Raw genomic sequence first — 13,916 nt, forward strand, 5'->3', positions numbered from 1 at the left:
CCCTTACTCACATAAGGTATTACTTGGACGACCCAGTGCACTTGCTGGTTAGTTGTGCGAAGTTGTGATAAAGTGTGATTCATGTTTGAGAGCTCCAAGTCTATTGGTGCCATTGTTGATGATCACAATTTCGTGCACCAAGTTTTTGGCGCCGTTGCCAGGGATTGTTCGAGTTTGGACAACTGACGGTTCATCTTGTTGCTCAGATTAGGTAATTTTATTTTCAAAAAGTTTTCAAAATTTTTCTTCTTTTTCATTTTTCCAAAAATAATTTTCGAAAAATCCAAACAAAAATTATAAAATCATAAAAACAAAAAATATTCCCGTGTTTCTTATTTAAGTCTAGTGTCAATTTTTAAGTTTGGTGTCAATTGCATATTTTTATTTTTCTAAATTTTTTTGAAAAATATTCATGCATGTGTTCTTCATGATCTTCAAGTTGTTCTTGATAAGTCTTCTTATTTGATCTTCATATTTTCTTGTTTTGTGTCTTTTGTTGTTTTTCATATGCATTTTTGCATTCATAGTGTCTAAACATTGAAAATTTCTAAGTTTGATGTTCATCTTGACATTCATAGTGTTCTTGCATGCCTCATTGGTTTTGATCCAAAATTTTCATATTTTGGGTCATATTTGTGTTTTTCTCTCTCCTCATTAAAAATTCAAAAATCAAAAAAATATATTTTCCTTCTTTTACTCAAAAATTCGAAATCTTTGGGTTGACTTAGTCAAAAAATTTTAAAATAAGTTGTTTCTTATTAGTCAAGTCAAGATTTCAATTTTAAAAAATCTTATCTTTTCAAAATCTTTTTCAAAATCAAATCTTTTCTTTTCCTTTTGTTATTTTTGAAAATTTTTTAAAACTAATTTTCAAAATCTTTTTCTTATCTTTATTTCAACATTTCGAAAACTTTACTAACAGTTAATGTGATTGATTTAAAAATTTGAAGTTTGTTACTTTCTTTTTAAGAAATGTTCAATCTTTAAATTCTAGAATCATATCTTTTAGTTTCTTGTTAGTCAAGTAATTAATTTTAATTTTAAAAATCAAATCTTTTCCAAAATATCTTTTTCAATCATATCTTTTCAAAATATCTTTTTCAAAATTAATTTCAAAAATCTTTTCTAACTTCCTATCTTTTTTATTTTCAAATCTTTTTCAACTAACTAATTGACTTTTTGTTTGTTTCTTATCTTTTTCAAAACCACCTAACTACTTTTCAGAAAGGAGTTCCCTATTGAGGACCTAAAGGAATCTGAGGCTCATATAGAGACCATAGAGATTCTATTAAACTTCCTTCTGTCATTCATGAGCTCTGAGAACTATTTTTCCTCTGAAGAGGATGAAGATGTAATTGAAGAGCAAGTTGCTCAATATCTAGGAGCCATCATAAAGCTGAATGCCAAGTTGTTTGGTAATGAGACTTGGGAAGATGAACCTTCCTTGCTCATTAGTGAACTAAATACATGGGTTTAGCAAACTTTATCTCAAAAGAAACAAGATCCTAGTAAATTCTTAATACCCTGTACCATAGGCACCATGACCTTTGAGAAGGCTCTGTGTGACCTGGGGTCAGGTAAAAATCTTATGCCACTCTCTGTAATGGAGAAACTAGGGATCTTTGAGGTACAAACTACAAGAATCTCATTAGAGATGGCAGGCAAGTCAATAAAACAAGCATATGGATTGGTAGAGGACGTGTTAGTGAAGCTTAAAGGCCTTTACATCCCTACTGATTTCATGATCTTGGACACTGGAAAGGATGAGGATGAATGCATCATCCTTGGAAGACCCTTCCTAGCCACAGCAGGAGCTGTGATTGATGTTGACAGAGGACAGCTAGTCCTTCAATTGAATAGGGACTACCTTGTGTTTAAAGCTCAAGGATCTTCCTCTGCAACCATGGAAAAGAGGCACGATAAGCTTCTCTCAATACATAGTCAAACAAAGCCCCCACAATAAACTCTAAGTTTAGTGTTGGGAGGCCACAACCAAACTCTAAGTTTGGTGTTGAACCCCCACATTCAAACTCTAATTTTGGTGTTGGGAGGTCCCAACAATACTCTGAACATCTGTGAAGCTCTATGAGAGCTCACTGTCAAGCTATTGACATTAAAGAAGCGCTTATTGGGAGGCAACCCAATTTTTATTTATCTATATTTCTATTGTTCTTTTATGTTTTATTAGGTTTATGATCATGTGGAGTCACAAAACAATTGCAAAAATTAAAAACAGAATCAAAAATAGCAGAAGAAAAAGCACACCCTGGAGGAAGAGCTGTCTGGCGTTTAAACGCCAGAAACAAGCACCAAGCTGGCGTTTAACGCCAGGAACAAGCATAAGGCTGGCGATAAACGCCAAAAACAAGCTACATCTGGGCGTTTAACGCTAGAAACAAGCATCAATCTGGCGTTAAACGCCATGATTGCATAGATAGGGTAATTTACACGCCTAATTGGTGCAGGGATGATAAATCCTTGACATCTCAGGATCTGTGGACCCCACAAGATCACCTTAGGATCTGTGGACCCTACAGGATCCCCACCTACCCCACTTCTCTCTTCTTCACACAATCCAATAACACTCTTCCCCAATTACCCCTTCACCACTCACATCCATCCACTCTTCCCCATAAACCCCACCTACCTTTAAATTCAAAATTTCTTTCCCACCCAAACCCACCCTAAATGATCGAACCCTAACCCCTCTCCCTCGTCTATATAAACCCGTCTTTCCTTCTTCATTTTCACACAACACAACCCTCTCTTCTCCCTCTTGGCCGAATACACATCTCTCTCCCTCTCCTCCATATCTTCTTCTTCTTCTTCTATTCTTTCTTCCTTTGCTCGAGGACGGTTAACATTCTAAGTTTGGTGTGGTAAAAGCATAGCTTTTTTTGTTTTTTCCATAACCATTGATGGCACCTAAGGCCAGAGAAACCTCTAGAAAGAGGAAAGGGAAGACAAAAGCTTCCACCTCTGAGTCATGGGAGATGGAGAGATTCATCTTAAAAGCCCATCAAGACCACTTCTATGAAGTTGTAGCCAACAAGAAAGTGATCCCTGAGGTCCCTTTCATGCTCAAGAAAAATGAGTATCCGGAGATCCGACATGAGATCCAAAGAAGAGGTTGGGAAGTTCTTACCAACCCCATTCAATAAGTCAGAATCTTAATGGTTCAAGAGTTTTATGCCAATGCATGAATCACTAGGAACCATGATCAAAGTATGAACCTGAATCCAAAGAATTATCTTACAATGGTTTGGGGGAAATGCTTAGATTTTAGTTCGAAAAACATAAGGTTGGCGTTCAACTTGCCTATGATGCAAGAAGACGCACGCCCCTACACTAGAAGGGTCAACTTTGATCAAAGGTTGGACCAAGTCCTCATGGACATATGTGTGGAAGGAGCTCAATGGAAAAGAGACTCAAAAGGCAAGCCGGTTCAATTGAGAAGACTGGATCTTAAGCCTTTGGCTAGAGGATGGTTGGAGTTCATCCAACGCTCCATCATCCCCACTAGCAACCGATCCGAAGTAACTGTGGATCGGGTCATCATGATCCATTGCATCATGATTTGAGAGGAAGTAGAAGTTCATGAAGTCATCTCTCTAGAACTCTACAAAGTAGGCGAAAAGCCCTCCACCTTGGCAAGGCTAGCTTTTCCTCATCTCATTTGCCATCTATGCTACTTAGCTGGAGTTGTCCTAGAAGGAGACATCCTCATTGAAGAGGACAAGCCCATCATTAAAAAGAGGATGGAGCAAACAAGAGAGCCTATTCATGGATCTCAAGAGACGCATGAGGAAGTTCATCATCAAGAAATCCCTGAGATGCCTCAAGGGATGCATTTTCCTCCAAACAACTATTGGGAACAACTCAACACTTTTCTATAAGGATTGAGTCATGACATAAACCAATTAAGGGTGGGACACCAAGAACACTCCATCATTCTCAATGAGATTAGAGAAGATCAAAAAGCTATGAGGGAGGAGCAACAAAGGTAAGGAAGAGACATAGAGGAGCTCAAGGACGCCATTGGTCCTTCAAGAAGAAGGCACCACCATCATTAAGGTGGACCCATTCCTTAGCTTCCCTGTTCTTATATCTCTGTTTTTTGGTTTTTGAGCTTCATATTTGTCTATGTTTGTGTCTTTATTACATGATCATTAGTGTCTAGTGTCTATGTCTTAAGGCTATGAATAATTCCATAAATCTTTCACCTTCTTAAATAAAAAATATTTCTAATACAAAAGAACAAGAAGTACATGAGTTTCGAATTCATCCTTGAAATTAGTTTAATTATATTGATGTGGTGACAACACTTTTTGTTTTCTGAATGAATGCTTGAAGAGTGCATATTTTTTATCTTCTTGTTTATGAATGTTAAAATTGTTGGCTCTTGAAAGAATGATGAAAAAGAGAAATATTATTGATGATCTGAAAAATCATAAAATTGATTCTTGAAGCAAGAAAAAGCAGTGAAGAACAAAGCTTGCGAGAAAAAAAAGAGAAAGAAAAAGAAAAAGCAAGCAGAAAAACCAATAGTCCTTAAAACTAAAAGGCAAGGGTAAAAAAGGATCCAAGGCTTTGAGAATCAATGGATAGGAGGGCCCAAGGAATTAAAATCCAAGCCTAAGCGGCTAAATCAAGCTGTCCCTAACCATGTGCTTGTGGCATGCAGGTCCAAGTGAAAAGCTTGAGACTGAGTGGTTAAAATCGGGATCCAAAGCAAAAAGAGTGTGCTTATGAGCTCTGGACACCTCTAACTGGGGACTTTAGCAAAGCTGAGTCACAATCTGAAAAGGTTCACCCAGTCATGTGTCTGTGGCATTTATGTATCCGGTGGTAATACTGGAAAACAAAGTGCTTAGGGCCACGGCCAAAACTCAAAAAAGTAGCTGTGTTCAAGATTCAGCATACTTAACTAGGAGAATTAATAACACTATCTGAAATCTGTGTTCCTATAGATGCCAATCATTCTAAACTTCAAAGGATAAAGTGAGATGCCAAAATTGTTCAGAAGCAAAAAGCTACAAGTCCCGCTCATCTGATTAGAACTAATATTCATTGATATTTTCATATTTATAGTATATTCTCTGCTTTTTCTCCTATTTGATTTTCAATTGCTTGGGGACAAGCAACAATTTAAGTTTGGTGTTGTGATGAGCGGATAATTTATGATCTTGCTACTTTTAGGGAGGTTTTTATTAGTTTTTATGCAAAATTCACATTTCTGGACTTTAATATGAGTTTGTGTGTTTTTCTATGATTTCAGGTATTTTCTGGCTGAAATTGAGGGACCTGAGCAAAAATCTGATTCAGGCTGAAAAAGGACTGCTGATGTTGTTGGATTCTGACCTCCCTGCACTCGGAATGGATTTTCTAGAGCTACAAAACTCCAAATGGCACGCTCTCAATTGCGTTGGAAAGTATACATCTAGGATTTCCAGAAATATATAATAGTTCATACTTTGTTCGAGTTTAGATGACGCAAACTGACATTCAACGCCAGTTCCATGCTGCATTCTGGAGTAAAATGCCAGAAACACGTCACAAACCCGAGTTAAACGCCAAAAACACGTTACAACTTGGCGTTTAACTCCAAGAGAAGCCTCTGCATGTGTAAAGCTTAAGCTCAGCCCAAGCACACACCAATTGGGTCCCAGAAGTGGATTTCTGCACTTAGACTTATTTCTATAAACCCTAGTAGCTAGTTTAATATAAATAGAACTTTTTACTATTGTATTAGACATCTTTGGTTTCAGTTTTAATCGATTGTTCATCTTAGGAGACTATTGATCATGTTTTGGAGGCTGGCCTCTCGGCCATGCCTGGACCACTATCACTTATGTATTTTCAACGGTGGAGTTTCTACACACCTTAGATTAAGGTGTGGAGCTCTGTTGTTCCTCGAGTATTAATGCAATTAATATTATTCTTCTAGTCAATTCAGCTTATTCTTATTCTAAGATATTCATTGCACTTCAACATGATGAATGTGATGATCCGTGACACTCATCATCATTCTCACCTATGAACGCGTGCCTAACAACCACTCCCGTTCTACCTTCGATCGAGCGCATATCTCTTGGATTCCTTAATCAGAATCTTTGTGGTATAAGCTAGAATTCATTAGTAGCATTCTTGAGAATCTAGAAAGTGTAAACCTTGTCTGTGGTATTCCGAGTAGGATTCAAGGATTGAATGACTGTGACGAGCTTCAAACTCGCGAGTGTTGGGCGTAGTGACAGACTCAAAAGAATCACTGGATTCAATTCCGACATGATCGGGAACCGACAGATAATTAGCCGTGCTGTGACAGAGTATTTGGACCATTTTCACTGAGAGGATGGGAAGTAGCCATTGACAACGGTGACGCCCTACATACAGCTTGCCATAGAAAGGAGTATAAAGGATTGGATGAAGGCAGTAGGAAAGTAGAGATTCAACAGGAACAAAGCATCTCCATACACTTATCTGAAATTCCCACCAATGATTTACATAAGTATCTCTATCTCTATTTCATACATTATTTATTTTTATCTTTGAAAACCATTATAACCATTTGAATCCGCCTGACTGAGATTTACAAGATGACCATAGCTTGCTTCATACCAACAATCTCCGTGGGATCAACCCTTACACACGTAAGGTATTACTTGGACAACCCAGTGCACTTGCTGGTTAGTTGTACAAAGTTGTGACAAAGTGTGATTCACGTTTGAGAGCTCCAAGTCTATTGGCGCCATTGTTGATGATCACAATTTCGTGCATCAATACCTTCCGAGTGTTTGTGAAAATACTTCTCTTAGTTTTAGGGTAGATTTTCATTAATGTGACCTTGATGTCATTAATATCTGAATTGAGTTACAATTAGGAAATCGTAATTAATCTCATTTCCATTAACGAGTAAGACCTATGGATTGAGATTGATTAAGTCTGGTTGACGTATCTCACCATTAGAGATTGACAAATTGGGTTTTCTCTTATAATTGTCATGTCGATTACTACTGACACAAGAGTCGTTGATGTCCAATAATGATTGGTGATTTAGGGTTGTTAGTTGTTCTTATTTCCATTGACGAGCAAGACCTATGGATTAAGACTGACTATGCCTATTTGATTTTCTCCCGATGTAAGAGATGACTAAATGCGATTAACTCTAGGTAATCATCATGTTTGTGGTCAATAACTCGGATAGGAACTCATTGATTCTCAATCCTAGCGAGGAATTTCTTTTAGCATTTATACTTCTTTAGTTGTTGATTTTACTTTCTTGTTATTTAATTTCTCGCCTATTTATCCGCAAACCCCCTCTTATACTCAGAACTAATAAAACGCACACCTCACTGCAATTTCTTTGAGAAACGACCCGAGGTTTAAATATTCTCGATTTTTATTAGTTTACACTTGTGACAAACAAATTAAACATTGATTGTGAGAGTTAATTGTCAGTTTGGACTATGCTTACGACGAAATTCTATTAAAAAATTCTAGACCAACGATAATTCCTTCATCAGAGACAGAAACAGAATGAACATAAAATACAATGGATTAGCTGAGACACCCTGAGCAGAGAAAAGAATCAAGGAAGATTGTAATTCAAGGATCTAAAGACTTTTAACTTGGCAATGTTGGCAAAGCAAATATAGAAACTTAAAACAAAATTTATTTCCCTGATCTATAAAATCTATAAAAATAAATATTTCAAGTTCTCATTCTTTATGGATGCTAAACTTGGAATCCGTCCCTTATGGGCATGGCAGAGTTTACTACATGGAAGAACAATTTTGGAAAAAGGAACTAAATGCACAGTCAACAAACATAGCTCAACTAGTATCTATGAAGACCCATAGTTATAAGACCAACCACCTTTTAGAATCCCAACAACATAGAATGGGGATGAATCACTAACCTGAGTGCGTCAGTTGATTAATAAAACTGGAAATTGGAACCATAATCTTGTCCTAGACAATTTTGACCCAGAAATGGCTTAACTAATTCTGCAAACCCCCATCAACCAAAAGAAGAAGACATGATTAAATGGATCAGAAATAATTCAGGAGCATACTCGGTCAAATAAGGTTACAGGATTGCTTACTAGTTCTTTAACCCCTGGTTGATAGCATGCATCCCCGATTTGCTTACTAGCAGTAATGAAGAAGCTTAATTTAAGGCATACTCATGTGAATGCTCTATGCCCCCACTGTTAATTGGTGCCGAAAATACCATTTCACGTAAAAATCTTCTGCCCCTGTGTTGAATAAGCCAGGAACAAATTTCCTATGGCAAGTATTATCTCCAGAGATCAGAATCTTCATGTTTAAGAGTGGTGGTAACAATCTGCAAAAAACACAAAACTCCAATCTGACGGCAAGAGGCTTACTGTGACTCTGGCATATCTACTCTAAACGGCGTGGTTGGCGTGCAATGCTATCGTCTTCGAGAACCAACACTGTGAATTTAGAAAAATTCTATCCTAAGTAATTAAATTGGCAGAAAAATTTCAAAGACTTTTGCACTAATCTCTAATAGGAGTGCATGCTTCTTCTTTCCTTTTATTTTTACTCTTTTTTTCTCCTCTTCTTTACTTTAATCTTTAGCTATTTTACTCTTATATTCTTTTAAGCTTTCTCTTTCTAAAACTATTTTGTCTTATTTCTTTGATTAAAAATTATTTCTCTCTATTATAATATACAATCAAATGTAATACCCTCTGTTCACCCAAAAAAATGTAATACCCCTCTTTTTATGGAATAAAATAAAAAAAATCATAAAAAAATAAGATTAACCCTAGTATCCCTGCCACAAATCCATAATAGTGAGTGAAAATTGATAGGAAATGGAGAATTTAAGCTAAGGTCCTCCACTTTTGTCCTGCATTTTACATAACAGATTTCCCCCAAATTCCCACCTATCCTCTTCCAATCCCCTTAACCCCCATACTCTCCACACTCCCTTGACCTTGAGTCCCTTCTCCAATGGCAATTACTTCAATAGCAGCAGCTGCTTCTTCGTCAAAGCTATTTTGCCCGCATGCCCCTCCATCTTCATCTTCGACTTCCACTTCCACTTGCCTCTTCACAACAGCCACCCACCTCTCCTCTTCTTTCCTCAAACCCTCCATAATCCTCCACCTAACTCCTTATTCCTCCTCCTCTGCCGTCACCACCACCACCACCACCACCCCCTACCGCCGCCGCTCCCTCACTGTCCGCGCTGCCCGCGGCAAGTTCGAGCGCAAGAAGCCACACGTCAACATCGGCACCATAGGCCACGTCGACCATGGCAAGACCACCCTCACCGCCGCACTCACCATGGCCCTCGCCGCCCTCGGCAACAGCGCTCCCAAGAAATACGACGAGATTGACGCCGCCCCCGAGGAGCGCGCCCGCGGCATCACTATCAACACTGCTACCGTCGAGTACGAGACCGAGAACCGCCACTACGCCCACGTGGACTGCCCCGGCCACGCTGACTACGTCAAGAATATGATCACCGGTGCCGCACAAATGGACGGCGCCATCCTCGTCGTCTCCGGCGCCGACGGCCCCATGCCTCAGACCAAGGAGCACATCCTCCTCGCCAAGCAGGTTCTTGCTTGCAACCCCAGACACTGATTCAATGTGACATTCTTTTATGAGATGTTCCTGAAGCATGTTTAATGTATGGTTTAGTAGAATTTATAGTCATTTATTCTTGATTCTTTATAGTTTAACATTTTAGCATTACAAATTAAAATTACTGGTTTTGAATTCTGTAGAATATGCTTCAGGAGAATGTGGGACTTTTGATTACTCAATTCTCTGTTATGTTATTCATATCCAACTAACTAACTAACTGTTAGCACCGTTTCGCAGGTTGGTGTCCCCAACATGGTGGTTTTCCTCAACAAGCAGGACCAGGTGGATGATGAGGAGCTTCTTGAGCTTGTGGAGCTCGAGGTTCGTGAGCTTCTCTCCTCGTACGAGTTTCCCGGCGATGAAGTCCCCATTATCTCAGGTTCGGCCCTTCTAGCATTGGAAGCTTTGATGGCGAACCCTGCCATCAAGCGTGGCGACAACGAGTGGGTGGACAAGATTTATGCCCTCATGGATGCGGTGGATAACTACATTCCCATCCCTCAGCGCCAAACGGACCTTCCCTTCTTGCTTGCCATTGAAGATGTGTTCTCCATTACCGGTCGTGGGACTGTGGCGACCGGAAGGGTTGAGAGAGGGACTATTAAGGTTGGGGAAACTGTTGAGATTGTTGGTGTGAGGGAGACTAGGAGCACAACTGTCACTGGTGTGGAGATGTTCCAGAAGATTCTAGATGAGGCAATGGCTGGTGATAATGTGGGGTTGTTGCTTAGAGGTATTCAGAAGGTTGATATTCAAAGAGGAATGGTGTTAGCTAAGCCGGGGACTATTACCCCGCACACTAAGTTTTCTGCCATTGTGTATGTTTTGAAGAAGGAAGAAGGAGGGAGGCACTCACCATTCTTTGCTGGATACCGACCGCAGTTTTACATGAGGACCACTGATGTGACTGGGAAAGTGAGGTCGATTATGAATGATAAGGATGAGGAGTCCAAGATGGTGATGCCAGGGGACAGGGTTAAGATGGTGGTGGAGCTTATAGTACCTGTGGCTTGTGAGCAAGGGATGAGGTTTGCTATTCGGGAAGGAGGGAAAACTGTGGGAGCTGGTGTCATCCAATCCATCATCGAGTGAGATTTGTAAGTACACAACTCGATTTGGCTTCCGGATGCCTGAATGGGTCTTTTTTATATGGTGGAGAAATTTGCAAGTATCGGATTATGTTATATACAACTGATTTTTTTGCCAGTTTACAGAACTTGATGCCATATGAATCCTGTTGCTTATATTTTCTAGGGTATTGTTTGATGATGTTTAGTCAAGTGTGATAATGATTTTTTTTTTTTTTTTGCCTTGTTTAACTTTCGTCTCATTATTTTTGTATCATCTGTTTATTGATTGAGCAAGATTCCATGAAGAACTTTTGCTTGTGAGATTTTTAAAAGGGCTATAAACATTTAGTATTTTGTCCCATTACAGTGATGCTAATGCTATGTTTAGGGGAATGAATTGAAGGGTGAATTCCCTTCCCCTTGTTTAGCTGTAGGAATGGGACACTTTGCACCTTGCTTAGGAGTTAAATTAGAGGGAAGGCAAGCTAAATCCTCTTTATGTTAGGGTAGAAATTTTCATGACGAGTTTTATGGGTAAAATTATACATGGAGCTTATCTATGAAAGTTTTACCCTTAATATATTTTGAAATGATATAGTTGGTTCATGAAGTTGGTAACTTGGTATTGCGATTTCCCCAAGACACTAGTGTTTATTCCTCTCCATTTTCATTTGGTAAAGTTTCTACTGATATTTCATTATGGATGTGTAGGCCTCTATTGTAAATAAATATGAAAAGATAAATCAACTATATCCTTATCTTGATAGGCTATATTAAGCTATGAAATCATGTCGATTGTTCTCCACACACATAAGGGGGCATTATTGTGTTTAGAGCAGCAATGCATCCCGAGTAGTATTGATCAGTGACCACATCCTTACCTTGGATTCATAAGATGATTCTTTATCACATCCAAGATACTATTTTATGAGAAAAATTGCATAAACCTAGCCATCCTCTTTTACCTCTATATTTGTTTCATCTGGTAAGTACTTAGCTGATCTTTTGCATGAGCAAATATTCTCTTCATTTCTTGGTAGTTTTATGGGTGTTCATGAGAAAAGGGATTGACGTGTAAAAATGCTAACCCTTGTCTCCCTTTCTCTCCACATTCTGACATGCAAAATTCATGTTTGTACATGCCTCCTTATTTAGCTGAAGTATTGTTCCGGCTGGATAGGGTTTCATTGAAAAATCAATGTAGAGCATACTCTCCAACTGAAGTTACTCGTTTGAGTCGAATTTCCATTGGTTATGTAAATGCAATAAAGGTTGCTCAACATAATTAGACTATAATTATGTTTTAGGGTATATATTTATATTTTATTTGTTGTTTTATTATAAAATAGTTGTTTCCGTTGAAACACGGTTGAACTGGTTGACCAATAAATTAGTGAGTCAGTAATTAAAGCGGTTCGATGACTGATCCGGTTTTCAGAACCTTGGAAAGAACACTTATATAAAGGGAGTCTCAGACTTTCCCAGGTATGTAATACACTCAACTCTAAAACCCTACTTCTCATATCTATTCTGATTTGAACATCGGAGTATCTTTACAAATCATTACTTCGCATTCGCTTCATCAGTCGGGAGCTGTGAAGCTCATCGACATCGTCGGATTGCAAATCTCATTATTCTAGATCATTCCCAAACAAAGTTGTAACTTAAAAATGCTCTTACTAGCTTTTGTAGATATGTGGAATAATAATAATCAAAAGGTTTAATTATTCGATTGGTATATATAATTTCAGGTGAAAATTCAGATGCAGTCGACTTCACGTGAAGTTGATAGCCGAGAGCTCTTAAATGAAAATTTAGTCAAATCAGTCAAATCATCTAACGACTCTCAATTATCAAATTCACGTAAAGTCGACTGCACCTGAGTTTCCACCATAATTTCACGAAATTTACAAAAAGTTTTTATATTTTTTCTTTTTTAATTGACTTTCTAAACTATTTTAAATTATTTAAATAGGTTCTTGTTGACAATAAAAATTTAAAAACGTTTTAAAAGTTTGAATTTATCATTATCCTCATTTCTCATTTTTTTATTCTAATATTTTTTCCTAACAATAGTAACAAGGACAGATAGTATTCATAGCCATGTCTTAGTGATTATTTTGTCTAACTTTTATTTTTCTCAAAAGGTCATTATATGACTTTTTTCTAGTGAGTTCCCACAACATTATATTACCTGCATCATTGTCATCTTCATAAAAAAAAAAAAAACAATTAAATCCATATCTTTTGATCACTATAAAACTTTAAATGCATGGAATTTCAAAACCTATACAATAAAAAAATCATATATAATTACATATACGCATTTGAATATGCCTAATAATCAGTTATTCTTATTAATGCACATTAACTCTAAATTGTAACAAGTTATGTCAGAAAAGCAATAATTTCAGTAAAATTAACTTTTTTATCAAGCCTTGAGAATCATGATTTATAAATGCCAAAGAAACCCATGCAAAAAAGATGTGCTTCATTGAGAGAGAATCTTCTCAATTTTTTTTAATTGTTTGGTAAATCTGATTTCTCACCGTTCAATATCTTTTGTCATATGTAGAAATTGTACAAGAAAACGAAATAGAAAAAAACCGTATTATAGAAAAAAGAAACGTAAAAAAAAAAACAATAACTAACTATAAAATAAGTAGGAAATTAAAAAAATTTTTGTTTTAAAAATTTAAATTAATCTTAATTATCAATGTGTATCTAAAAAATAATTAAATAATATTAAAACTCGACAAAAAATTGAATTTTGTTATACAAGTAACATTTTTCTTTTGTTATTATGATAAAGAAAAAATCACATTTAGAGACTGTTTGAATGCAAGATAGAAAATGAAAGGAAAGAAAATTGGAGCAAAGAAAATGAGAGGAAAGAAAATGGAGAGAAAAGATTTTTTTTATGTTGTTTGGATGAAGAGAAAATAGATGGAAAGAAAATAGGAGGAAATTTTTCTTTTGTTTGGATGAAAGGAAAAGTAAGAAGAGAGAAATCATAACCAAGTGAAATTACAGTAATATCCTTTTCTATATTATATATAAATTATAATATACTAATTGTTATGATGGGTAACCGGAGATTGATGGGCTGGATTGATAAGGTTGGCCCAATCGTCTGAAGCAGGAGGTCTCCGACTTGGTTCGCGTCAGGGAGTCATCGTTCGACTTGTATGTATGAAGGAATGGGAGGTGGTACCTGCAA

General features: G+C 37.2%; 1 protein-coding gene across 1 annotated transcript; it reads left to right on the forward strand.

Annotated features, from left to right (window-relative positions):
• Window positions 1-8,738: 8,738 nt before the first annotated feature.
• On the forward strand, window positions 8,739-11,057 carry LOC112805545 (elongation factor Tu, chloroplastic). Its single transcript, XM_025847917.3, has 2 exons — window positions 8,739-9,596; window positions 9,864-11,057. Exons 1-2 carry the CDS (start codon window positions 8,985-8,987, stop codon window positions 10,716-10,718), a joined length of 1,467 nt encoding a protein of 488 aa, XP_025703702.1. The 5' UTR covers window positions 8,739-8,984; the 3' UTR covers window positions 10,719-11,057.
• Window positions 11,058-13,916: the final 2,859 nt, after the last annotated feature.

Source organism: Arachis hypogaea, chromosome 1, assembly GCF_003086295.3.
Source record: "Arachis hypogaea cultivar Tifrunner chromosome 1, arahy.Tifrunner.gnm2.J5K5, whole genome shotgun sequence".
NCBI classification, from domain to species: domain Eukaryota; kingdom Viridiplantae; phylum Streptophyta; class Magnoliopsida; order Fabales; family Fabaceae; genus Arachis; species Arachis hypogaea.

Coding starts and splice junctions, on each gene's coding strand:
- LOC112805545 (XM_025847917.3), top strand. CDS start 8,985: ATGGCAATTACTTCAATAGCAGCAGCTGCTTCTTCGTCAAAGCTATTT. Junction 9,597..9,863: donor ACATCCTCCTCGCCAAGCAG/GTTCTTGCTTGC, acceptor ACCGTTTCGCAG/GTTGGTGTCCCCAACATGGT.